At 39.7% G+C, this 25,431-nt stretch overlaps 1 protein-coding gene across 4 annotated transcripts in view; it reads left to right on the forward strand.

The window, feature by feature from the left end:
- fam13b (family with sequence similarity 13 member B) overlaps positions 1-25,431 on the forward strand; it is a 67,698-nt gene that overhangs the window by 29,989 nt on the left and 12,278 nt on the right. For 3 of the 4 annotated variants that reach the window (XM_084907603.1, XM_084907625.1, XM_084907615.1), the window contains exons 7-10: positions 7,537-7,661; positions 20,168-20,212; positions 22,775-22,870; positions 23,225-23,372. In XM_084907603.1, the coding sequence (XP_084763729.1) occupies positions 7,537-7,661; positions 20,168-20,212; positions 22,775-22,870; positions 23,225-23,372 (414 nt within the window). The remainder of the gene's footprint in view (positions 1-7,536; positions 7,662-20,167; positions 20,213-22,774; positions 22,871-23,224; positions 23,373-25,431) is intronic. The other variant, XM_084907609.1, reaches the window with a different exon arrangement.

Genomic DNA, 25,431 nt, shown 5'->3' on the forward strand with positions numbered 1-25,431 from the left:
TGCATTTGTTAGGCAGCTTGTGAGAAGACTTAGTATGTGGGTAATTGTTTCTGTTATTACTTTTCTGCTCCCTGCTGCGTTGCTGTATGACCCTTTAATTGCACCAGGTGTCATTTTTTTCTGTTTAATGCAGAGCTGCAACGATTCATGGAGTAATTCATAGAATTCTCTTACAAAAAATTCTCGATGCAAATTCCTTTCTTTGACTGCTTTTGTGCCGTTGTCACCGTAGGAACGTGAGCGCTTTGCAATTTAAAACAGACCTGCAGTACCAACAGATTTAGGAGCAGCATGTGAATAAAAAGTTTAACAACATTAAGCCCACACAGTTTTAAACAAAAACCCTGATGACACAACAACAGCAGCAGTGATGATGACGCTGGCACAGTTTAACGTGTAGTCCGGACTCTGTTTACACACCGCGAAAAGAAAAGAGGAGGAGCCATTACCGAGACTTGCATCCAAAACAGCAGCGCTGTTCCTGTGATCACCATTTAAACCTTTACTGGAAAAATGCTGGCAGAGTCCAACAAACGCTGACATGAGGAAAATTGAACTCTGAAGCTGCTCCATCCACCGCTGTTTGTTTTAAGACAGCAAAAAATCTTCACTAACGTATATTAAAATGTGCAGATGAACTGTTGACTTAGGGTAAGACACAGTGTAAGCCCAGCCCTAGTCATGATTACGTCGACTATCAAAATCGTCGACGACTGATTTAATAGTCGACACGTCGTTTGAAGCTTTGTAAGATCACAAAAGACGCAGGAATAAGTAGTAGGATTTAAGAGTGTAATAACGGACTGAAACAGAAGATGGCAGCACTGCATGTACAAGGATGCCAGCTGCCGTTAAACCCCGAAGAAGAAGAAGAAGTAGCTCTGCCCCAGAATTCATAGTGCAGTTTCCAACAATGGCGGCAGCTAGTTAGTTTTAATATTACTCTTATTATTCTTTCTGGGTCACAAAATAAACGTTTAAGATATTTTCAAGCGAGAATGTAGCTGTGTAAACCTCAAATATCTGCTCAGTTTATCAAGACACCACATATTTTCAAAAGCGCTCCGACGTTTTCGGAGACGTCTGTTACCCACCAGCTCGATAGCTAGCCGGGGCAAGGCTCACTAGAGCCGCTGAGAACACCGGACTCCCGGCAAATCGTTTTCAAACCCACCGCCGTCTTTCACTACTCAGGTTAAACATATATGAGTCACTTAGACAACTTAAAAATGTTATTGTTTGGCTTTTTTTTTAGTATTTTATTTGTTTCTGAGAAATCGGTTTGGCTGAGATTAAAGTTATAGTTTTTACACAGCTGAATAAACGTTAAGCAGACAGCTGATTATCAGAAGTGTGAGATGCTCGAGAATTTACTCCGGTGTCCTGTTATATTTTAGATAGCAAGGAGTTCATTAAACTTCACCGAAACAATCTGCAAATTTCATTAAAATTTAATAAACTATCATCTTGTCTTTATTTTTAGTTAGCACAGACCTTAAACACTTAAGGCTGTAAGCTAATGATAGTTATATAAGAGCAGATGCTGCTGGTGCAATAATCTGTACGTTTTACATCCAATGGATGCATGATCTGATTAGTCGACTAATCGCAAAAATAATCGGTGACTAGTCGACTATCAAAATAATCGTTTGTGGCAGCCCTAGCTGAAAGCAGCTGTCCTGTTTTACATTGGAGCAATACCTGTAGCAAACAGGGGTGAGTCTAAAGGGGGGCGTTGGGTGTACTAGACCATGCATATTTCAGGGATTTTAATAACATTTTTCAGAAAAAGAAATAATATAAAATACTCTATTAAATAATAATTAAATTGCATTAATATTTAACTTTTTTTCACAAGCTAATAAAAATGTACATGAGCGAGACTCTGTTAGGTTGGACACTCAGTTATCATTAGGGATGGGTACCGGTATCCGGTGCCATGATGGCACCAGTTCTGACATAAACGGTAGTAACCAGACCGAAAAGCAGCGCACATTTCGGTGCTTTATTTCGGTGCTTTTTTTTTCCTGAGCTGTGATACACTAGATTCTAGCCAATCATTTTACGTTTCCGAGGATAGTAGGCGGGTCCAGGTACGTACGTTCTTTTAGAGCAGAGCTACAGATTAAAAATGCCCAAGGCGAAGCGGTCAAAGTCTGGCTGTACTTCACAGCAAAAGATGCAAACTCGGCAAGTGCTTTAAGGTGATACTGTGCAAAGGAGGTAACACCTCGAATCTGATGAAACACCTGGCGACGTATAGCATTTTGTTAAAAGCCGAGAAATGCACCGTATTTGATAGCGTGCTGCAAGACCTCACACCGAGCACATCTACTGCGGGTGTGGTGCCTGTTATCGGACCCGGAGTTAGCAACATCCCCTAAAAACCCGAAGAGGAGAGTCCTGGCCCCTAGCCCTGCCAGTGTAGCAGAAATGATGAGGATGATGATGGCAGCAGCAGCCGTTCTTCTCTGCGTGAGTAGCTTAATGTTGTTCGTGTGTAATTTGAGTAGGCTAACCACGTTATTACATTAATGCATGTAAGGTGAACTAACAAACATCATCATAGCTACATGCGGCTGTCTTCTTGTTTGATGGCAGATGCTCCCTTCACCCTGGCCAAAAAGGCTAAAATGACCAAAGAAAAAGTGGAAAACAGTTAAACATGAGAGGTTTTTGGATAAAGTTTGTGTTTTTTCCATTGTTTAAGCACTGCTTCCAGCCAAGAGTGATACCATATATGCCCCATAGCTGCAGAAAAGGCTAACATTGTTATCTTTTTACAAAAAAAGAGGTTTTTGGACAAAGTTGGTGTTCTCCATTCTTTAAGCACCGGTTTGAGCACCGTTTAAGCACCGGCACCGTTTCAAAAGTGCCGGTTTGGCACCGGTATCGGATAAAACCTAAACGATACCCATCCCTAGTTATCATATTATTATAATTAATGTCTACATCATAATAACATCTGTTTTCAGCAGTACAAAAGCTTTTATTAAAGTCAGAAAGTATTTCTTATCTGATTACTCGATTAATTGATGCATTAATCAATAGATTATCCATCAATTGATGGCTGCCCCTCCCTCTTCCTGTTAAAAAGAGTTTCTCCTTCCCACTGTCGCCAAAGTGCTTGCTCATAGGGGATCATATGATTGTTGGGTTTTTCTCTGTATGTATTATTGTAGGGTCTACCTTACAATATAAAGCTCCTTGTGGTGACTGTTGTAGTGATTTAGTGCTGTATAAGTAAAATGGAATTGAAGAGATTACTCTATTACTAAAATAATCAATAGCTGCATTGTAGTGTAGCTGCAATGTGTATACATGCAGTTGAGTGAATGAAAGGAGGTTATAATTTTAAAACCTAGATGAACTAGGATTATGTGTTCCATGTATGAAAGACTTGTCTGTCTACTTAATTACTGTCTTAATGAAAGCACAGGTGCGGTCAGAACTGTGAACAGTAACTCCAACTGGGTGGATGTAGTAAATTCATAAATATCAAGGTGTTCAGCAGCAGTGAACAGCCTGCTTAGGATGGAGGACACACACTTGCTTGGACCTCTGACACGAGTGATAAATTATTGAGTGGTAGCCTATTTAAGTTGGAATGTGGAGTTATTTAAGGAGGATCTGTTGGCCTAGTTGGACAGCAGAGGAGATGTATAATAGCTGTGGAGAGATATACAGTATGAACACACAAAGATCTACGGATTTTTCAATAACGTCTTATAAATACACAGCTACATTCTTGATTTATTTACTTTGACTAAGATCTAGATCACACTGCCCACTCACTGCAGGAACATTAGGCCAGAGGGCTGTTCTCCAGTGGTACTGCTGGAAGTAAACAGTGCAGTCTTGCAAGCAAGAATGAGCAATAAAGCACTGAGAGGAGATTCAGTTGAACAGTTTGGACCTTTACACTTCCAGCACCTTAAAAAAAGTCTACTTCACAGTTCAGCTTCTTCTCTGCAGTAGATAAATCTGAAAATGAGAAAGAACTGCTTCTCGTCTTTGTTCTCTTTAGTCTCAAACCGCTCTGAGCGTACAAATGACCCCTTAGAAACCGCAAATGTAGGCCACAGTTTGAGATCAGTAATGCCCATCCCAATCAGTTGTTCTGTGATTGTTCTGTGTTCTTGGCCCACAAACAGTTTGACAGCCAAGCTAGTGATGTCAGTGCAGCTTGTTCCTTGTTCGCCATCCTGAAACTCTGGATTAGACTGCTAAATAAGAGCCAATGTCGTGACCTTTTGTTCTAGAGTGTTCTCTCCCATCTTTTCACCCACTCGACCACACACACACACCACACAGAGGCGCACTTGTCTATCATCACTGGGACTTGATGTCTAAAAGCACTGCATCTTCTGTTTTTAAACATTAATTTGATAAGTTAGCCCGATTAAAGATTTCCACAGCCCTAAATGGGGGTGGGGTGGGGGTTTATAACTGTTTAACCAACCCAATGAATGATCAAGCAAGGTCATCTTGACAGGGGGATTTAACCTCTCTTATCCTCTAATATTGTTACATCACCTCAAATGCTTTCTGATAACTTACTCAGCACATTGTTGACCATATTCATAACTCCATTTATACCATTTGAATGAACACATCTAGCCCAGGGGGAAGTTATACAATCAAGATTCATTGTTCATGATGTCAACCGCTAATGTGGATACACAGGGGCTTTTGTATTTAAAGCTTATCCACACCAATTTTTCCATGTCACTGACCAGCAGCCTGGATAGAATATGCTTCTGTTAAATCTTTGATCCCAGTTCACGTTCATTGAATTCAATATTAATTTTCCGTGCAAAGAATTTTTCATGAGTTTTGCATAATTTTAATGTTTAACCCGTCTTTCTGTGATTTCCTGCTGTGTGTGTTTGTATCTGTTTGTGCCAATCACATAATCTGAAATTATTTTACACTCAAAATATTCTGATCTGGATTATAACATCAGGAAGGTGTTTACTAAATGACAGTTTCTATATTTATTGTTTCAGCTCTCTGGTTGATAATTATGTGTATGTCCGGGTCAGCGGAGAACGTTTTAATGAAAAGCAGCTGAAAGAAGCAAGCAAGGAAAGTTGCGTTCTTATATATAAATGTCTAAGATAAGAGATGAATTCATATATAAACATCTAAAATTGGAGTTTTAATAAATCAAAACAATATTTCCCTATGGTAGCATGGTTTCCATTCATCCATTCTCTTCCACGTATCCAATTCAGGGTCGTTTCTAGAAAAGTCCAAGTATGATTGTGATGTGATGTGAAGGCAGAAATGAACAGAGTCTTCTCTTAACATCACCATGAGCTGAGCTGCTGCTTATTTTTCCAGCTCCTGTGAAACATTAGCATCACTTGTATTTTTTATGTGTTAATAGCAAAGGATGGTCAGGAGATGAATAATTATCTGTCAGGCTTCCATATAATTTAATCGGTATTTCACACACCTACACGTAAAGATAAATATCACCCCGTAGCTCAGCTTAACTGCATGCTGGGATAAAGGATATTTTCACTTCTCAATTGAAGCTCTGTCATAAAAACTGAGACTGAATCTGTTTAAAAGTCTACGTTCTGCACTTGGTCTCACTTAGACACACACACACTCTCTTACTTCAGGGAATCTTGTGAGTCATCCTCCTAGGTCTGCACATGTGACGATGCAAGAATTTCCCAACAGCCAATCAGGGCTTTTTTTTAACAGAGGTGTTTCCATAGTGACAGTACAGTGACAGCAGCAGATGCTGAGAAGACCAAAGGAGAGAGGCACAGGAAAGGGCAAACAGGGTGATGTTGTTTCCTCATGACAGTGAATCTGGTTTAACCTTTTAATCCACGTTCCTTTCTGGGTTTTTGTAGTTGAGGTCAAACTTGTGTCTAATGCAATGTGAACATAAGGTGTAGCCTGAAGAACCAGCTGATGATTTTACACAGGAAAAAATATCTGTTTATAAAAGTCATATTTTACTAAATCAACAAAAGAAATCCTTGAGCTGGAGCATAAAGTACAGCTTGTTCACCAGAATGATGATGAGTTATTTCTGTCAACATATTTATTCCCCCTCCCACCTTCTCTCCTACATCCATCTCCTTCCCGTCTCCCTTTCTTTCTTTTTACTGGCAGATTCATTATCACTCTTCTTCTTTCCCTTCGGCTCGCTCGCTTGACCTTTTCCTCATCGTATTCACACCTTCTTACATGATCTTAACCTTAAAACCGGAGCTGCGGCAAAAGAAACTCAATAGTTTGTTGTCGAGTTTAGGTTGCACTAGAAACACGCAGCATCAGCTCGTCTTTTTCCATCACCCTGTTTTCTTCTCTGTAAAAGCTTTGAATATGTGGCTCGTGCAGGCCAATCAAAGGATTTTCCTGCACCTACAATAGGACGTGCTCTCTGTGAGTCAAAGGAAAAACAAGACGGTGATTTTTCCTTCTGGTGTGTGTGTTGTGTGTTCAGTTTTTCACAGAGTTTGTGTGATATGGTTGAGTTAACATCCAGAAAGCTCCGCAATTAAATCAAATGTCTTCTGGTGGTTATTTTTCTATATTAATAATCAATTTTTGACCCATTTCTGTGACCTTTCTATATTTGCAGAGTACACAGACCCACACGTATCATACATGTCAACTATGTGCTCAGTGTGTTTACAGCTGTGGATGTAGTCTGACATTTAAAAAAGGTTGAGTATCTGCCATTTAAAAGCAAAATGCATTCACTTGTTAATTTTTAATTTATTTTTATTTTATATCAAACAGCAAAGCTCTACGTGCTGCATACCCGGTGGTCTGGTTTCTCCTTATTACAGTCTTGGAATGTGACTATCATGCATCGGGACATTGCTACGTCAACGAGAAAATGATACATCCTCAAGCCCGAATTTAAACCCTCGTTCCCGTCCTTCTCCCTCCTTCTCGTTTCTCTTGCCCACTCATCACCCCCTCCATCTGTCCGTCAAAGAAATGTTTTTTTCCCTCCCTGCTGAAGACTACATCTGTGCTGTCAATGTGTTACTCATTAGCGTCGTCTATATTTGGATATCTTAATTGAACAAACTGTAACATCTTGGTTCTGCCTTGCAAACACAGAGTATATACAGCTTTATATGAAATGATTTTATCTCTGCAATCACTGAAAGTCCCTGAAAAATAAAAATATAGGATATGTTCACATGTTATTCTTATAACTGTAAACCTAACAGTGAAGTTGGCCGTCTTCATTGGACTCCATCGTGAGGCTGGTTAATGTCAGCGTGTATATTTCCACTCAGCATGAGATACAGATAAATAAAGTTTCACATTACAACCCTAAATCTTTATTGCAAAATAAATATGCCTCGCATTACCCTTTAAGAAACCGCTTTGGTAAACATTTCCAGATTATGCTACACCCGCAGTACAGGTGGACTGTGGTTACCTGTGCTAGAACCTTTGTTGTTCCGTAATGTAATCCTGTTTTTAAATCTAATTGTTTTAGTGCTTGTAGTGTTCCTCATTTACATCCTTTTATATTTCTGTCTGCAGATCACAGAGCTGTTGGATGATGAGAAGTGTGAGGCAGAATGTGAAGAGCTGCCTCAGGACGGGGAGGACGGCCCTGCCTCCGACTCACCGCAACGCACACACACTGATGACAACCCCGCAGTCAGGTGCGGTCACACATCTCTGTCTTTGTTATTAGATCACATGATATGTCAGAGTCATATTAGGCAGAGGATATGACATGTGATAAAGGGTATGACATGTCTTGGATTAAAAACCAAGACGTTCCAGTTCTGTGTTATTTTTCGACAGCCCTTCAGGCCAACTAGCAATGTGGTCACTTTATCAGCTGCTTGTCTCAGTCTGATTAAGAGAGATTTTGTTTGGTCTGTAATGGACTCTCAGTGTAGGAACAATAGCTCATTCACTCATCGAGTCATTTCATTTTATGATGCCCTAGAAACAGTGATTTTTAAAAAGACAAACAAATATTTTAATCCCAAGGCGCACCAAAAGACAAGCCAAACTTTCAAGGCACACCTGCATGCCCACATGTGGAAAATAGCTTCTTTCATGTGAAATATCAGTTCCTCTTTTATTTATATATTAGCAGAAATGGGCATCTTTTACAGCACATTTGTAGCATCTGGATTGTAACGCCTACAGATTAGTTACTTCTAGTTTGCTCCACACAAGAAAGCAGTCTGTTTTATGTTCTCAGTCAGACCCTTTTGATGTGTACTAATATAGACAATTTAGTGTTTTTGCAGTTGCAATGTATTTAGGTCAGTGTATGCTTCTAAAGTTAACTGGATGATATCTTGTTTGTGCTGTGGTTCCATTTTAGCCCACTGTGAACATATTTAACTGTGTTATAGTATAAAAGGTCAGCAATGACAGCAGGGATCAAGTTGGAGTATGAGTGTGTGTATCTTTGGTATTAGCAGTTAATGTTTTGTTTGTGGTTCAATACAAAATGTTTTCCGTGACTGTGTTTATATTTATGTGAGCTTTATTAGAGGAAGATTTAAGGTTGCAGCTATTGTACCACAGTGCACAGACTGCCAATGAAAACAAAGGGGGGATTACATGCAGTAAATTCTTTAAATTAAACAATGCACATGAGATGGTTTTGATCCTGAAGTCACATGGGATTGATTTTAGTTGGTATTAAATCTCGGTTAGCCGTGGCTAGCCTGCAGCCATCACCTCTTTGACCTTGACTAACCTCTTGTCTGGTCTGGGGGGGATTACTGTGGTATTTGTAGACCATGGAGCACCCAGAGCACTCCGCAGAGCCATTTCAATAATGCACAGATTTAGAGATTGTTTTTTTTTTCTTTTTTAATTCCTAGTCCTATTTAGTCCTCTCGAGTCTGATTATGTGAAAAAAATATTTTTATTTTTGTGTTTTCAGAGTTGACATTTTCATAGGCTTGTTAAATTAAATGCATAAATGTTTAGAATTTGAGCATTAAGGATGGTACTGGTTATGATTGGATGGGTTTGTTTTTAGTTTTCTACAATTATAACTACCACGTTTTTGGAAGCAAGCTGGAAACACTTACAGTCGAGTCTATTAATTTAACCCGCGTGCTTGATCCAGAGCCAGTCCTGACCTCTCTGGGGCCTTAGCAAAGTTCTGCCAAAGGATCTTCCTGACAGATCCATGAGCCATTTTAACTATTTATCATTGCCACATAATTACACCAGTGATCCCACTACAAACCTAACTCCCTAAACCATTTAAGGATAAGCACTGCTAGGTAGAACACAACGAGATGTGGACAATAAACAGTATCGTTTCTATAGAACTACGTGAAGTTTTAACATCAGATTTGGAGACTTGTCTAATTTTCTGTTAAAATACACAGAAATGTTTTTGTTGAAAATCAGGTTGGGCTGTTTTTTTGTACTCAAAACTTTTTTTTGAGTTGAGCTTGCTGTTCCATATATGTATATGCCATATGCTTTGACTCCAAAAAGGTAAGTTCCCATCTAGTGATTCAGCGTTACCGGTGGCTCAGTTGTTTGTCTAGACTTGACAGACAGGGAAGGCTGTCCTCTGTGGCTGTTGCTGTGCCCTCTTAATAGACTCTGACAGCCAACACACACACACCTTAGATTCCGACAGCCTCTACTCATTTCAGATCTATATATATATTCCCTGGAATTTCTCTTCTGATCTCTCTTCTTACCCCATCACTACTTCCCTCCCTCTCTGCCCTTGCTTATGTTCTCTCTCCATGTGTGGAAAGTATTAAACATGGGATCACCGAAATACCCTGGCAGCATGAGAAGCATCACCCTTAGAAAGCACGTCTATGGCTAAAGGCGGGAGGAGAGCGATGGATTAATGGAGGGAATGGAGATTCAGACAGCTAAAAGCGCCACAGTGAGATAAGAACTGGAAAATGTCCCTACTTGTGAACGATTTATTGACTTTCAATCTAAGTGATAATGCAATACTAGACCTCAGGAGGAAAAATGTCAGCCTGACAGTAGATTTTAAAAGCATTAGCAAACGTTTGTCTTCAATTTTACCTTTGAAGACAAGTTGGCCTCAATTTTTTACTTTTTAGACCGTCGTACCAGTCTAGCGTGACTGACCTGTGTAGCTCTTCGTGAAGCAGATTACATCTGTGTACATAAAAATCACGCATGAGATTATTTTGTGTGACTGTGGAAATGATTCGTATATCTCACTGGGACACCATACCAGGCTGGAGAGCCTTGTTCTGTCCATTTGTGCCAACAATGTTCATGTGCACGCACACATATATGTGTGGGTCACCTACACTGGCTTTGACCAAATTGTCAATGGTCACAACAATTTGGATATTAATAATCATGAAACTGATCTGTGTTGGTCTGGTCCTAGTTTTGGGCAATGTGCAAAGGAACTGTTTATATGTTTGGGAAACCTGCAGTGAGCTGAGACTGAAGAAGTCACTTGGATGAGTGATGAACTGTTTCTCCAACTGAAAACCCATCGTTCAGATGAACAGAATCAGCTTTTGGGGATTTCCTTACCTGGATGATTGAGCATGCATCGAGACAAACAGTCACTTACTTTTTTACCTGTGTGAATTGGATCTTGCAAGCTTGGTTGTGTATTCTGTATCGTTTTATGCCATATTGCACTGGTCCAAAATGATCTCCAAACTGACCGCTGGAGTCCTTATCAGGTGTAATTCACAGCCACTGTTTTGGATTAACAGGCACAAATTGTACCACAGTCCCCTTACAATTCTTCCCTCGAGTTTGCACAGTGTAAAAGAGCCTTTAAACTCTCTGCACATGAGGAACAGAAAGGAGACAGAAACCATGGTTAGTTTTATATCCTCATCCAGAGCTGAAAGCTTGTGATAGCACGATCTATCACAAATGCTGAAAGAATCCCATCATGTATAAAAAGGAGAGAAAATGTCCCAATTCAAACCACCCTGTCTTGTTTTTCAAAAGCGAAAAAAATAATTGCCGGATTTTTGTGTTCAAATCCAACACATAATTAGCTCTGCTTTCCAGGGATTTGCTGCTTCCTGGTACAAATTGATAAGGTAAACCTGTTCTGGGCTGTCTCTGCTCTGCAGTCTGCTTCCAGAAGTTTTATAAATAACAATCCTTCAGTAAGTATTGACATGTGTTGATGCTGTTCTCCGTTAGGTTTTCCTTACTTGCACCCTGCCCATGCTTAACGTAACCATGACTCGAATATGTTGGCTATAAGATCTCTGCGTGACCTGTACGTGGACTGTATATAGGTCAGTACAGGGGTATCAGCTTTTTGTTTTTGGCGTTTCAACCTACTTAATGGATAGGTCATGTTTGCTTTATTTTCAAAAGCTGACACCAAAAGAAAAAAGGTAGATATGCACACAGACCAAGTTGTTTTTAGATTCTTTTCTTTCTTTCTTTCTTTTTTTTTTTTTAGCATTTTTAAATTGTGATGTATGTTTCTATAGCAAAAGGAGTGTAATGCACACATGAAGTGATGGATCAGTACATAATCAAAACATTTAAAAGGATACACAGAACTAGTCAACACTGTCATAGTGTGTTTTCTTCAGCATGAGAGGATTATTGTAACAAAGAGGGTCTGGAACATGGAGGGGGCTGGATCAGCGGGTCAAGGCAGTGAAAAAGTAATAGGAGACATAAAAAAAAATCTACAACACAATCAAATAGAGCTAAACAAAACTGTCATTGCAGTTAATTTAATGACAGAAAGCTGTTGTCAACTCCAGTCTCCATGCATCTATTTCACTGTGACACTCACGGAACAGAGATTAGAGTGAGCTGGAAACGATAACACAAGCCTTCAGCTTGACTCCCCTATCAAACACCTAAAGGAGAAAACACACAGCCACAGCAGCACTGCAACATGGCATATGATGTGCATCAAGTGACACAAACAACGGCCAAGTGTGACTCGGACCACGTTAAACAACCTGTCTGTGAGGGACAACAAAATAACATACATGGCTGTAAATCCCTAGTGGATCCACCATTTAAACTTTGATTTCTTAGTTGTAGAGCCAGTCTGCAGAGCCACACCTTACCAAGTTTATAAGTGTAGGTGAAGGGTTATTGCAGTAGTGTGAAATAGGGCTGCCACAAACGATTATTTTGATAGTCGACTAGTCACCGATTATTTTTGCGATTAGTCGACTAATCAGATCATGCATCCATTAGACGTAAAACGTACAGCTTATTGCACCAGCAGCATCTGCTCTTATATAACTATCATTAGCTTACAGCTTTAAGTGTTTAAGGTATGTGCTAACTAAAAATAAAGACAAGATGATAGTTTATTGAATTTTAATGAAATTTGCAGATTGCTTCGGTGAAGTTTAATAAACTCCTTGCTATCTAAAATATAACAGGACACCGGAGTATATTCTCGAGCATCTCACACTTCTGATAATCAGCTGTCTGCTGTAAAAACTATAACTTTAATCTCAGCCAAACCGATTTACTCAGGAACAAATAAAATACTAAAAAAAAGCCAAACAATAACATTTTTAAGTTATCTAAGTGACTTATGTATGTTTAACCTGAGTAGCGAAAGACGGCGGTGGGTTTGAAAACGATTTGCTGGGAGTCCGGTGTTCTCACGGGCTCTAGTGAGCCTCGCCCCCGGCTAGCTATCGAGCTAGTGGGTAACAGACGTCTCCGAAAACGTCGGAGCGCTTTTGAAAATATGTGGTGTCTTGATAAACTGAGCAGATATTTGAGGTTTACACAGTTACATTCTCGCCTAAACGTTTATTTTGTGACCCAGAAAGAATAATAAGAGTAATATTAAAACTAACTAGCTGCCGCCATTGTTGGAAACTGAGCTGGGCTGCGCTATGAATTCTGGGACAGAGATACTACTTCTTCGGAGTTTAACGGCAGCTGGCATCCTTGTACATGCAGTGCTGCCATCTTCTGTTTCAGTCCGTTATTACACTCTTAAATCCTACTACTTATTCCTGCGTGTTTTGGGATCTTACAAAGCTTCAAACGACTCGTCGACTATTAAATCAGTCGTCGACGATTTTGATAGTCGACGTAATCGTGACTAGTCGACTAATCGTGGCAGCCCTAGTGTGAAATGTCGCGCACATCATTGTGCGACTAGTCACAGCAGGGTTTCTAATTATACATAGAAAACATTAGAAGCTGCTGTTTTGACACATGCCATTCAGCAGCAGTGTGTTTCTGGCTTTAATTATATGTTTCTATATTACTGCATTAAGTTGATGGGACTGGTTTCTTATGGCTTGGTGAATTGTTGTCAGTACAACCCACTGAACCCATTAATAATGTTCAAACAGGTCTCCTGGTCCTTTCGCCCTTTATTTCTAGACTGTGGCCTTGGCACTAGCTTCGGGCACAGTGTGTAAAATGATATACCAGCTGACCCAGATTGTACCACTCATTGACATGTGCTATCAGTGCTCATCCATAGTTCGGGGACAGCTGTTCTATCTTTCAAGAGTGCTCACGTTTCTAAATCACAATAGATAAAACAGTTATTCTGATTGGCTCTGAAGCCTCTTTGTCAACATGCTGCCCCTGTTGTGTCTGTATGTTATAAATAGAAGATAAAGTTTTAGTTTAGGCATCACCAAAGTCAGCGGTAATACCAGGCAGGCTGAAAGTCAAAGTAGTGTTAATGATTCATGAAGAACGCTTCATAACATTTACACATTCTCCTCGTCTGTTTCTTTCCTTGAGAAATTCCTGGAACGTTGTGTGTAGACAGGTGTATCCCACATGGAAATAACAGAATCTAAAGTTGGATCCTTTAGGAAGTTTGGAACTAGCAGGATTTGTACACCACTGAGCGGATTTGGTGTATTGCACATTTCTTATCTATGATGGTCATGAAAAAGGACATTTCATATATATATTCAGTAGTTGACCACTTGCAGAAGTTGCATTTATTCCGTCTTGAAAAAAATAGTTTTTTTTTAATTTTTGTAGTCTGTCAATAATCTGCAAGTCCATGGTCTTCAAATTGACGGCGGTTAGAGTTATATATAATAATACCCAGTCGTCAAGTTTAAAGTGAAGTTTTTAAAGAATTTATCCAAACTGTAATCATTGAAGTTGTGCTAACTAACTGAAGGATCAGTTGAATTATAAGCAAAGTGTCAATACAGATCTAATATGTTGAAACTGTTAAAAGTTTCTTCCTTTTAAAAAATCATACAGAAAACAAGAATTTGGACCAAGCTTCTCCTAGTTGTTGTATGTGAGGGTTAAATTTTGCTTGGGCAACTGTAAAATCATCAACTTTTAACTTTCACTGTTCTTTATGGAAACTTCCAGAAGCTTCACCTTACAGTTTGTCCAGAACAGAAGAACAGAGGCACACTGTCTGATATAAACACACTGTGTTCATAGTCACACTGAAGCTCCCAAATGGAAAATGCTTATTTTTTAAGTGTAGTTACTTTTGTAGGTACGTTTTGCTTAAACAGACAAAATCAGTATTTGGTTTTCTTTTTTGTAAAATATGTACCTAGTCTTGTATTTAGTATTTAGTATTGCCTTTTACCCAGTAGCTGTAATGTGGTTTCATTATTTAAATGTTTGCTCAGGATGATTCATGATTTTTGTCTTTCTGCTGAGGCCATGCTTAGTGAGCACTGTGCCTCTAAATCTCAGGGGCTATAATGGTTTTAGTCTATTGTTTTCCTTCTCCACTCTTACTACAAGACTCTAAAGCTCTCTAAAACTTCAATATACATCTTTTAAAAAAGGTTAATAACTTAATATATACAACCATGGTAATTATAGATGACAAAAATATTAATAAAATAAGGGAAAAACACATTTTAGTTAACTGAACTAAAAAATAGACTAAAAGAAAGAAAACTAAAACCGATAAAGCCGTCCAGGAAAATTCTTAGATTTTTGATTTTGTCAGTTTACGTTGGCTGATCGGCGAGTGGATATTTTTGTCTTTATTACTTCTCTTTTGAGGGAACCCACAGAAGTTTCTTTAGGATTTCTGATCGAGGCAGTTCCCGTTCAGTTTTACTTGCTTTGTCCGAGTCATGATTATCAGGGATATTTGTAGTCGATGAATCAGCACACTGATAGGAGTCTTCACCTTTAGTCCATTTGTTTCATACTTGTTCTCCCTTTTGTTCCTTTTTAACTCTTCCTTCTTTGACTGGTATAAATGTTTTAGCCTCTTTGTTCCTTCACACCCTTTTTCTTTCTTACACTGCTTCTGTGCCTTTTTAGTCTATATTTTCTAAATGTTTTAATTCTTCTCTTTTGGAAAAAGCTCATACAGGGTGTTTTAAAAGACACAGGCATCTGTTAGTTTGTGTGCATCTTGTCTGTGCGTGCGCGCCATTACACAGCCCACTGGGCTGACTGTAAACTGCTGAGTTCATAGTCGGCACTGAGTGGACAAAAAAAATCAACCCTCTTCCCAGTTTCTGCCTTAAGATTGGCCCACATAGCTTTCCCTCCCTCTTCCCTCTTTACAATTGGCTCCCAAATTCAGCCCCTCCCATCCCATTGGTCCTCCTGGGGTTGTTGCCTGGTTACATCAGAAGCTCATATATTTGAGCAGAGCTCTGGATATTTACTGCAGCACTTTTGGAGGCAGAGTGCAGAGTGAGGCAACCTCACTCACTCACACATCCACACTTGTTCATAAATTCAAGACACACACCGTTTTAGAGGACGCTACAGCATGCACGCTGCTGACACCGTGGCTCTGTTGCTAGACCTGCTTGTACTGACGCTGACACCTCAAAGTGCTCAATTGGGATAACCTCTGAATACAAGGTTGATCTACAGACCTGCCAGATACTCGAAGAAGGAAGGAAAAACTGAGAGTTCAGGAAGAACAAGCTTAACAGCTGGATACTGCTGCTACAGGAGATGTGTCAATTGGTTAACACAGAGATCGTGCAGAGTTTGGCTAAAATTCAAGCTCGCTGCTCACACTGGACTTCAATAACCTACAGGTTGGCTTGCTGAGTACAGTGGAAAGACGAGAAAGAAGATACTCAACAGAGAAACTGACAGAAACTGCACCGCCTACAGGCTTGATCCAGTGGCATAAAAACCCCAAAGCTAAACAAAAAGAGTAGATCACAGTGAGAGGAAACACAGCTGGGAAAATGAGAATGGCCTGTGACATTCTGCTGCAGAGGTAAACATCAGGGGTTATGTAACTCCTGTAGTCTGACTGGAATGAAAGATTTCATGGATGAATAGATGGATGAAGGAGAAAGCAAATATGTGGTTGGATGATTGATGAAGTGAATAAAGAGAAGAGGTGGGGAAAAGTGGATCATTGTGGATTGTTTGAGGGAAAATGACTGTAAGAAGCAGCTGGAAGAGTAGTTGAAGTTTTGATTTAGGTATGAATTGGTGGAAATGTTAGGAATTTAAAACATCATTGTACATGGAAAACTGGAGGGGAAGGAAGATAATTTGTGCTTGCTGCTCAGTCTTTATTTACCAGAGAGAAGAAAGAGGAGCTGTATAGGAGTCCAGAGGAAGTATATACTTGACAGCAGATTTTTTTAAGTTATGTAATCTGAATATAAATGACATAAGAGTGCATGAAGACAGTGTGTCAGCACTTTTTGCACCATAGAAGGAAAGAAAAGGCAAGTTAGTAGGGAGTAATTAGGCGTGTGGAAGTTTATCGACAGAAATTTTGCTAACTGATTAAAGTAAAACAAGTCCTGATGTGCCAAATGCCAAACCCCTGTTTCCTTCTGCTCAGATGTAAGGATTTTGATGCTGTTCAGCTAATGATTAGCAATTAGAAGATGTGACCTTGAGCTTTTTCTTTTCTTTTTAATGCTGTTACCTCACATTTTACAAGCAAATCTATTTAGCAAGAAAATAATCATTGATTCATTTTTGGCTTTTTCTGACATGGAAAAGAATGTGAATTAAACCATCAATATGTAAAAAAAAATATAATGCATAGTTAGATGTAAAATAATCAAAACAGTGAGGGTATCTGTAAATGTGCAAGCTCTTGACAATGTTGCATCAGTTCCTCGTGACTCTGCAAGACAAATGATGAATTAATGGTGGAATGAGGAGGATTTGTTGGGCCAACTTAACCAAAATCAAATCAATATTCTCTGATGGCCAAACTGCTGCGGGACAATTAAGAGAAAATGAATGAATCTGAGTTGTGCAAAGCAAATGATGGAAGCAAACAAATGAGCATCATGGAGGCAGTGAAACAAACAGATGTTACATCTTTGACCTGGTCTGTGTTTAGGTTGTAATCTGTTTGAATACAAACATCTGTGACGGATTTTTGGCGCTTCCACAAAGGACTATAAATGTTTACAGTTTCAGACACAGCCAGGAGAGCTGTTTATGAGATGTAAGATGATGCTTATGAAGAAGAGTGGGCAAGTGAGTGTGTGTTTCAGGTTGTGCTAAGGAAGGAAAGGCTTATGCAGGCAAGGTGTATTTATGTCCGAAGTGGGTAACGAGCTAAAGCAGTGTGCTATGTTTTGTTGAACATGCTGGTTTATATATATATATATAAATATATATGTATGTGTGTGTGTGTGTGTGTGTGTGTGTGTGCGGGGGCTGCTGCAATCACTATTACCTCCCAGCCAGAGCAGAGCCGAGTCAGGTTTGCTGACAACAGCACATCTTTAAAATCATATCTCACCTCTAACTTACCTTACGCGCACACACACTCGTATATTCTTGCCTTTGCATCAGAAGAACCATTGAAAATAATACAAGTGGGTAATTGATTAGTTATTTTATTCTTTAGTGTCATCACTGATAATACAAAGTCCCTCTGCTCTACTTTGCAGTAGCCCACAATCTTTTAGCTGTTTAGTCACCAGTCAGCTGACTTGATGGCGCTAATACACAGCACAGTGGTTCACCTCTGCAGTTCATGCTCTTATCTGTGCGAAACTGATACTGGTGTCCTAAATTTGTGATACACACAGGGTACTATAATGTTTTAGATTTCAGATAATTGCACAAACTCAAAATAGAGTCGAGTAAATTCTGAACATTTCATCCACATTTCTCAATGATTTTATCTCCTAATGCCTGAAGGTCACGTCCCGTGCTGCAAGTATAACATGTGTGATTGCGAGATAATATTAAATCTTACAAGTTTTTCTCCATTACTGAAAGCCAATAGGAGATTTTTTTTTTTTTTAAAACAGCTTTGTTGAATAATGATTGAATTACCTCAGCAGCATGCACAGCAGCAAATGGAAGGATAGCTTTCAACACAGATGGAAATAACAGTCGTGTTTAGACCATGGCAGTGCTGACTGAGATAATCCTTTGGTGGTAAATCAGCAGTAAATATGTTATGAATGTATAAATATTGCTCTTCACAAACGGAAACCCATGTAATACAACTCAAGAAAAATGGCCAAACGTACATGATAGTTTTATATTTATATTCATTTATTGATATTGATTTATATCAAGTTAAGAGCTGAGTTGTGATGATTACTATATCCAAGACTACAAAGTTTACACAAGAGTCTTAATTGTGGTGGTGTGTAAGTTGGACTGTGTCCACTGACCCTGCTGCAGGAGAGATTTTTCTAGCAGAGGGATCCAGGGAGGAGGCAGCAGATTAACCTGATGTGATCTGAGTGATTCTGGCAAGCATCCCTTTTACTCTGACGTGCTCGTCTCTGTACCTTTAAGACGTAGATAATAATGCAGTTAGTAAAATCAAAAAAATCAGTCATAATCTGTTTGAATAATACAAAGTTTAGTGGTCATCATATATGTAGAGACTAAATGAAAGTTGAACTATTTATACTTTGATCACTAACAAAGGGTTTAGAGTATTAATGCCAACAAATAGCCGTAAAAGGTGTGATTCCTTAAAATGTTATTAAGGGCTTATCTGTGTCTGCCGTTGAGGCTTTAGGAGCTGCTCTAATCCAACTACTTGAAGCAAAGCTGTGTGTGTGTGTTCTGGTTGACTCATTGTTAGGTCTCTGCAATACAAGCGCCTTCCTTTTTGTCTGTCCTGCCTTCACACTCACTCATGATCAAGGCTACATTCTCAGGAAGGGAATGTCGGATGTTTGCTGCCTTCATAGTCAGTAAGATGGAAAAAAAAGAAGCAAAGCGGAAGAGAAAGGAGAGCTCAAGAAATGCAGTAATGAAACTAAAAAGGCTTTTTGGGGTTGAGTGAGCATGAATGAAAAGAAACAATAGAGTGATAAACAGAAGCAGATTTGATTTAAAACATAGCTAATGGAAGACAAACACCCCAGAGAAAGAAAAGAGAGGGAAAGTAGCAAGAAGGAGAAGAATAAAGAGAAGGCATTATCCTATCTGCCATTAATAATTCAGTCATTATCGATCAACCTGAGCACTTCTTGTAGCGTTAAAAGTGCATGTGTGTTTGTGTGTGTGTGTGAGAGACAGACCCAGCACACACATACACATGAAAGGCTTCCATAACGTCAGCTGTTGTTTTTCTAATGAGTTGAGTTTGCCCCCTTGACTGACACACACACACACACACACACACAGCAGAAGGTCGTTCGCATTAAGTCCAAGAGCACTGACACGTCTTAGATAGGGGTGTGTGTGTGTGGGTGTGTGTGTGTGTGTGTGTGGGTGGGAGTGTTATATAAATCCTGGCGTGCCTGTCAGTGGGTGTGTTTGTAAATCAAGTGATGGGACACATCACAGCCAACTTCTTGTTTCGTGCCGTGTACACATGCACACACACACACACTTCCCTGCTTATGGAAGAACAAGTATGACATTACATACACAGCCATCTATCTGATCAGCAGGGTCAAGCAGAGCTCTGTAGCCTAAATAACAATCTGCCCACTCAGAGTGGCGCCACTGACTAAAACTGTGCGCGTGATACATTTGCTGAAATTGTCATTTCAGGGCATCTCAGACATCACTGTGCTAATTTTTACATGTTTTTCATTGATTTCACCTCTACTACCTCAGTGCTTGATCCCTGCTCTGTCTCACCAATGCATGTATAGAATACACAGACATACTCATTGTTAACAGCATTGCTAACATTCTTCTTCCCTGTTTTGACTCTTGCGGCTCGACACCCACCTCCTCCAAGGTCAGTGCGGGACAGGAGTCGAGGAGTGCGTGATGTTCTAACCTTGTTGTCCTTTTCCTCTCTCTGGCTCTACAGCTCCCACCTTTCCCCTATATCCATCCTGCCTGCTGACTCTGCTGAGTAAGTCTCCACATATTCACACACACACTCACAATGGCATACTTAGACATAAACTGACGCTCACATATGCATTACATCACAACAACTTATCATAAACATCATAAGCTGTAATAAAATATGTACTCAATAATTCTTAATATTATATCCTGCAAAGGCATTTCATGTTAGAATATAATATTAATGAAACTGCAAATAATCAATAAGAGAAAGACAGAGCCATATTATATGTTAAGCGTGATGAGGCAGTCAAATAGCATTTTCTCAAGAGGCGAATAAAATAATAGAAATCGAGATTGATGTGCAGCCTCTGCTGAGACAAGTGAGTTTTAAAAACTGTACAAGGTTTAGAGGAAGAGACGAGCAGGAAGGAGGAGAGCTGGCCTTGTGTTTTGATTAGGAAGCTAAAGTAAAGCATTTTGCATGGCGTGGCACTTTGACGGTCTCAAGGACACGAACTGCAATCACATGACAGTCAGGCCTTCTCTTCGACGCTGCTCAGCATGGACGCAGAATACAATTATTTCTCTTTGTATAGCGCTTTAATGTGGGTTTACTTATTAGACTTAAACAATGAGGAATTAAACATAAGCTGGAATTCACCACCAGCAGTCAAAGGAGTTTAAATTGTCACATCTTCAGCTGCCCACCAATTTGACAGAAAATAGTAAAGATGGTTTTAAAAAAAGAAGAAGAAACACATGATGATGGAGATGGGGAGACAGTTTTTTGCTGTGCAGATTTTAAAAAAGCAGTTTAATCTATTTTTATAACGCACATGCCAATAAAAAAGTTTCCCTTAAATTTAAAAAGAGGGACCCTGCAGGTCCCACCGAGTTTCCCTGTTGGGAGGTAAAAATTTGGACGCTGTGTGAGTGTAAGTGCTTCTTTCTGTGTGTATGTAAGTAGGAAAGAGTGCAAGTGCATCATCTTTTACTGCTTATGTGTTTATTTCTGGAAGTGGCTGTTTGTGTGTGATGTGCAGTGTAGTTATTATTGTAGAGCTTCCTGGAGGTGGTGGCGAAGTTTGAGTGTATGTGTTCATATATTGACACCTACATTTCATTTATCTCAGCTCAGTAGCTTTATGAGTTTCTGCCTTAAATGGACATAGCAGAAAATCCCTTACAGCTATTTTTCCAGCATCAAGTACTCGATGTGTTAAATTCATGCGTATCTACAGTACCTTGGACAACTTGGTGTCACTGTCTGGACATTTACTTTGAGGATCAGCTTAAGGAGTAGAAGTTATATGATAGAAAAATAGAGGAAAAGTTGGAATAACACGTGATGAAAGCAGATGAAGTGAGTGAACAGTTGGTATGGGGGAGTTGGGTCTTTTCCCATTCAACTTAGGCTCTGCCGCCGTCTAAGCTGGAACAGTGACAAAACTCACAGACTGCATGAAGCCAGAGTAAATGAGGGAGGAATACATTATGATCAAACAAACATGGTCCAGTAATTGAAGCCAGATAGATGGAATCTCAGTAGAGCCGGTGGATCAGGCGTTGCATGTCGGTGCAGAAAAGGTCAGCGTGTGACTGCCGATGTTACCTTTTATAGGCTCTAACATCCCCTCTTTTCTTCTCCCTGACTCCATATTAATCCTTTTAGACCAGGGCCGCACCATTGGCTTAATAAGGACTTGTTAAATAGCTCAGAAGGGGAAAGAAAGCACTGAGTGAAAATGATGAATATTATTCACTCTTAACCTTCAATAAATGTCTCTTATATGTACCTAATTACTATATATTTTCTTGTCTTTCAACAAAGATGAACATATAAATGCCATTTATCTGTTAATTGATCAGCAGAGGTTCCAGACACAGAGGTAGTGCTAAAAACAAACATCTTAATTAAATCTGGAAAAACAGCCCTCTAACCTCGTCAGTATAACTGAACTAAGGATGTCATGTTGATGGCAACAGTTTTAGGCATTATGTGAGCGTTTTTAAAGCATGTATACTAATCACTTAAAAAAAAAAAACACGTTTAACTGAAGGATTAAAAAAATAGTAATGGTAGTGCTGTAGTGTTGGGTAGTTGTTACAATCGGCAAATCAGTTTTTATCTTTTTAGGTTTTTGATATATCGTGTCCTACTGCAGTTCAGAAATAAATACATACACAAGCCCAAATAGTGCGCATGATTCTGGCAGGTGGACGACAGATGGAACTTATCGGTCTCCAGCTTTGACTATTTGCAACATGGCTGAAGTATTTTCGTTTTGGTTATCAAAACAGTTGTTGACGTCACAGACTTTTTCTCTACTCGATATAAGTCAGAGAAACATGCCCAGCATCTTGGGTGTTTGGATTATTGCTGTGGCTCGTTTTATGTGGATACTTCAGGTGGATAATGTTATTTTCAGGTTATCTATTTTTGTTTTTCTGTGGAGTTGCTGCACTGAATGAACAGGAAAAAAACATGGTCACTGGATCTGATGCAAATTAGTTATGTAAATCTTGGAAACTCGGCTTATCCTCTTTAAAGGTAGTCTGAGCTCTTTGGACAGTGGTTAGTGTTAAACATCATTTTAACTTGTATTTCTGCTTTGTTTCCCAGTATTATTCAGCGGACCATCAGGGCTGCAGTGGAGCAGCACTTCTTTGATCTGAAAAACTCCATCGACCAAGACCTCAGCAGCTACGACAGCCAGGGGTGAGAGTGCAACACAGGCAGACCCGAAACCACAAAGTTTCTATGCACGCATGAATTAAATGTCTGTTGCACTTTGTAGTTGCACCTGTTGGTACAAACACGATTGCTCAGTGTTTTAAAGTGGCATCAGATGACTCTAAAGAAGCATTTCCAAGATAGCAAATCTGATGTACAAAGGCACAAAGCCAGCCAGATGGTTCGCGTTACAGATAAACACGTTTAGAGCAGTTGTACTGTAGGTTACTTTAGCATTACGCTACTTTGCATAGCATTCCCCTGGATACAAGTTATGAATTTATATTTAAATAACGGTACTTTCATTGCTTTATTAATCTTTCCATTGTGATATGTTAGGGAGAGTCCCAGTGAGCCTGCAGACCAGGGCTGTGATGGAGACGAGGAGCAACAAACTGACCCTGAAGACAGTGCCTGCGACACAGAAGGGGGTACCCCACTCACACAGCCTGAGCAGCACATCCAACAAAATCAGCGAGAAGCGCAGGTCAGTGGGGGGATGTCATGACGTGATAACCAGAAAGGGAATCTTTGTTTTAGTTGCTCACGCTGCCTGTTACTGTAACATTGGCAGAACAGCAGCTCCCCTGTGTTCAAACAGAAAGTGACATCAGATGATAAGACACAAAAGAAAATCGTAGCAAGCTGCTGTGTGGGCTCAGAGCATTCCCATAGCTAACCTCCTTCCCATCTCAGTGTGTCGCTTCATTCCAAGGCAAAATGTGTTTGATATTATCAGCATAGGCCCATCTTTGTTCTGCTCTGATTGCTACAATAGCTGGAAATTTACTGGGAAAGCGAGAAACAAGAGGGTTGTTTAACAAATACAAACACGCAGACACATTTAGTCATAACTAAATGTTAATAAGGTCATTTTGTACTTGGAAAAAGTGCTGAGTAGCTTCTTTCTCAAGGTTTGGCGACCGCATTTGCCACTTTTTATACCTATCATATACCAGGATGCTATATTAAAAAACAAGGAGCTACTTTCAAGGGCTTTGGAAATTCTTGACCTTGCTTTCTTTACATTTTGGTAAGAATAGATAAGAACTGATAAAATTATTATCCAGATGATGATGCTTTGAGATGCATTATCTGTTTAACACATTCTGAAGGGTAGTAATGTTTCTCTTTATTTTCAATATTTAGTTTTAGGCAGACATGCACGGCACATATTCTTTGTATTCCTGTGCACATCACATACATTTTTATTGAAGCTGTCTCATTGGAAATCAAAACCCTGTTACTAGTGCCCCCCGTTCAGCCTTACTGGCTTTTATCCCAAGAACCATGTTAGCTTCCAGATGGAGGGGTGAGGAGGAGTCAACATGGTAGGCAGGGAGATGAGACCCACGGCTGGAGGAGAAGCTGTCACAGAAACAATAATCTTGATCCAAGTCCTTAAATAGATCAGCCAAGAGTCAAAGAATGACAGCTGCTCCACTGTACTACATCATCACAGACATGCATGTATTTACACTGGTTTTATGTTTAAAAAGTTGTATAGTTGTGCCATGTGCTATTAACAATGAGTTCAATATGTGTATGTCCACATAATATACACACTGTGAAATGTCTTCTCATTTATGATGAGGACTTTTGTGTTCTTACAGAGTTGTCTGTATAGGTCATTCAGGTGATGCTAGTCTTAGGAACTTGAGGGGGGAAACAGAAGGCATCTGGACGTCTTTAAGCTTGTGAAGACATTTCATTCTCATCCAAAACTCCCAAACTCTCTTTCAACGATGCCAATGTTCACATTCTGGACTGAAAAGACAGATGGCTTGAAAGAGGAGTAAATGAAAAAAATCTATGAACAGAAATGGTAGCTTTGTCTTCCTTTTCCTGTAGCGCCTACTCAGCTTGACTTGACTCTACTTGGTTTCAGTCATTTTCCATTACAATTGATTACCAACTTATGTGCATGAGGTTGTTATAGCAACGTCCTGTGACATCTTTTGTATCTGACACAAAAATACATGTCACTCTCATGACTCATCGAGTGATGCCACTGACTAGCCAGTCGGTGGCATGCGGTCTGTTAATGTCACATTTTCGGATCGCCTCAGACTGCTCGGAAGCCCAGCTGAGTAGGTACTAAAGAAGTGGTACCCGTTATTACCAGCTAGTGGAAAACCCTAAAAAACACGTTTAGCTGAGCCAAAAGCCAACCTGCCTACAATAGAGTTTTGAGAACCCTTCCCAGGTTTTTCAAATCTCACTCACAACTTACCTCAGATGTGAGTCAGTAGGTCACATGATGGGGTGGGGCAAGGTTTCACAGTAGTTTCACCCTTAACTTCCCTGATGGTATTAAGCCACACCTTTTTTCCCACCTTGGCTCGTGATAATGCACATGACGTGATTAAAGCGCATGATTAATACTGGGCCAACGACTCTCCAAACCACCTCCAAAGAGAACAACCCCCATGTTAAATACGTGGGACTCTCCACCTTTTGTTTTCAGGACTGAAAAGCCTCACAAACTTCAAGAAGTCCAGTAACTTTTTCAAGATTTACAGAGTTGTTGAAGATGAGCAGAGGCA

Source organism: Perissodus microlepis, chromosome 2 (genome assembly GCF_051167445.1).
Source record: "Perissodus microlepis isolate ML-2025 ecotype Zambia chromosome 2, ASM5116744v1, whole genome shotgun sequence".
NCBI classification, from domain to species: domain Eukaryota; kingdom Metazoa; phylum Chordata; class Actinopteri; order Cichliformes; family Cichlidae; genus Perissodus; species Perissodus microlepis.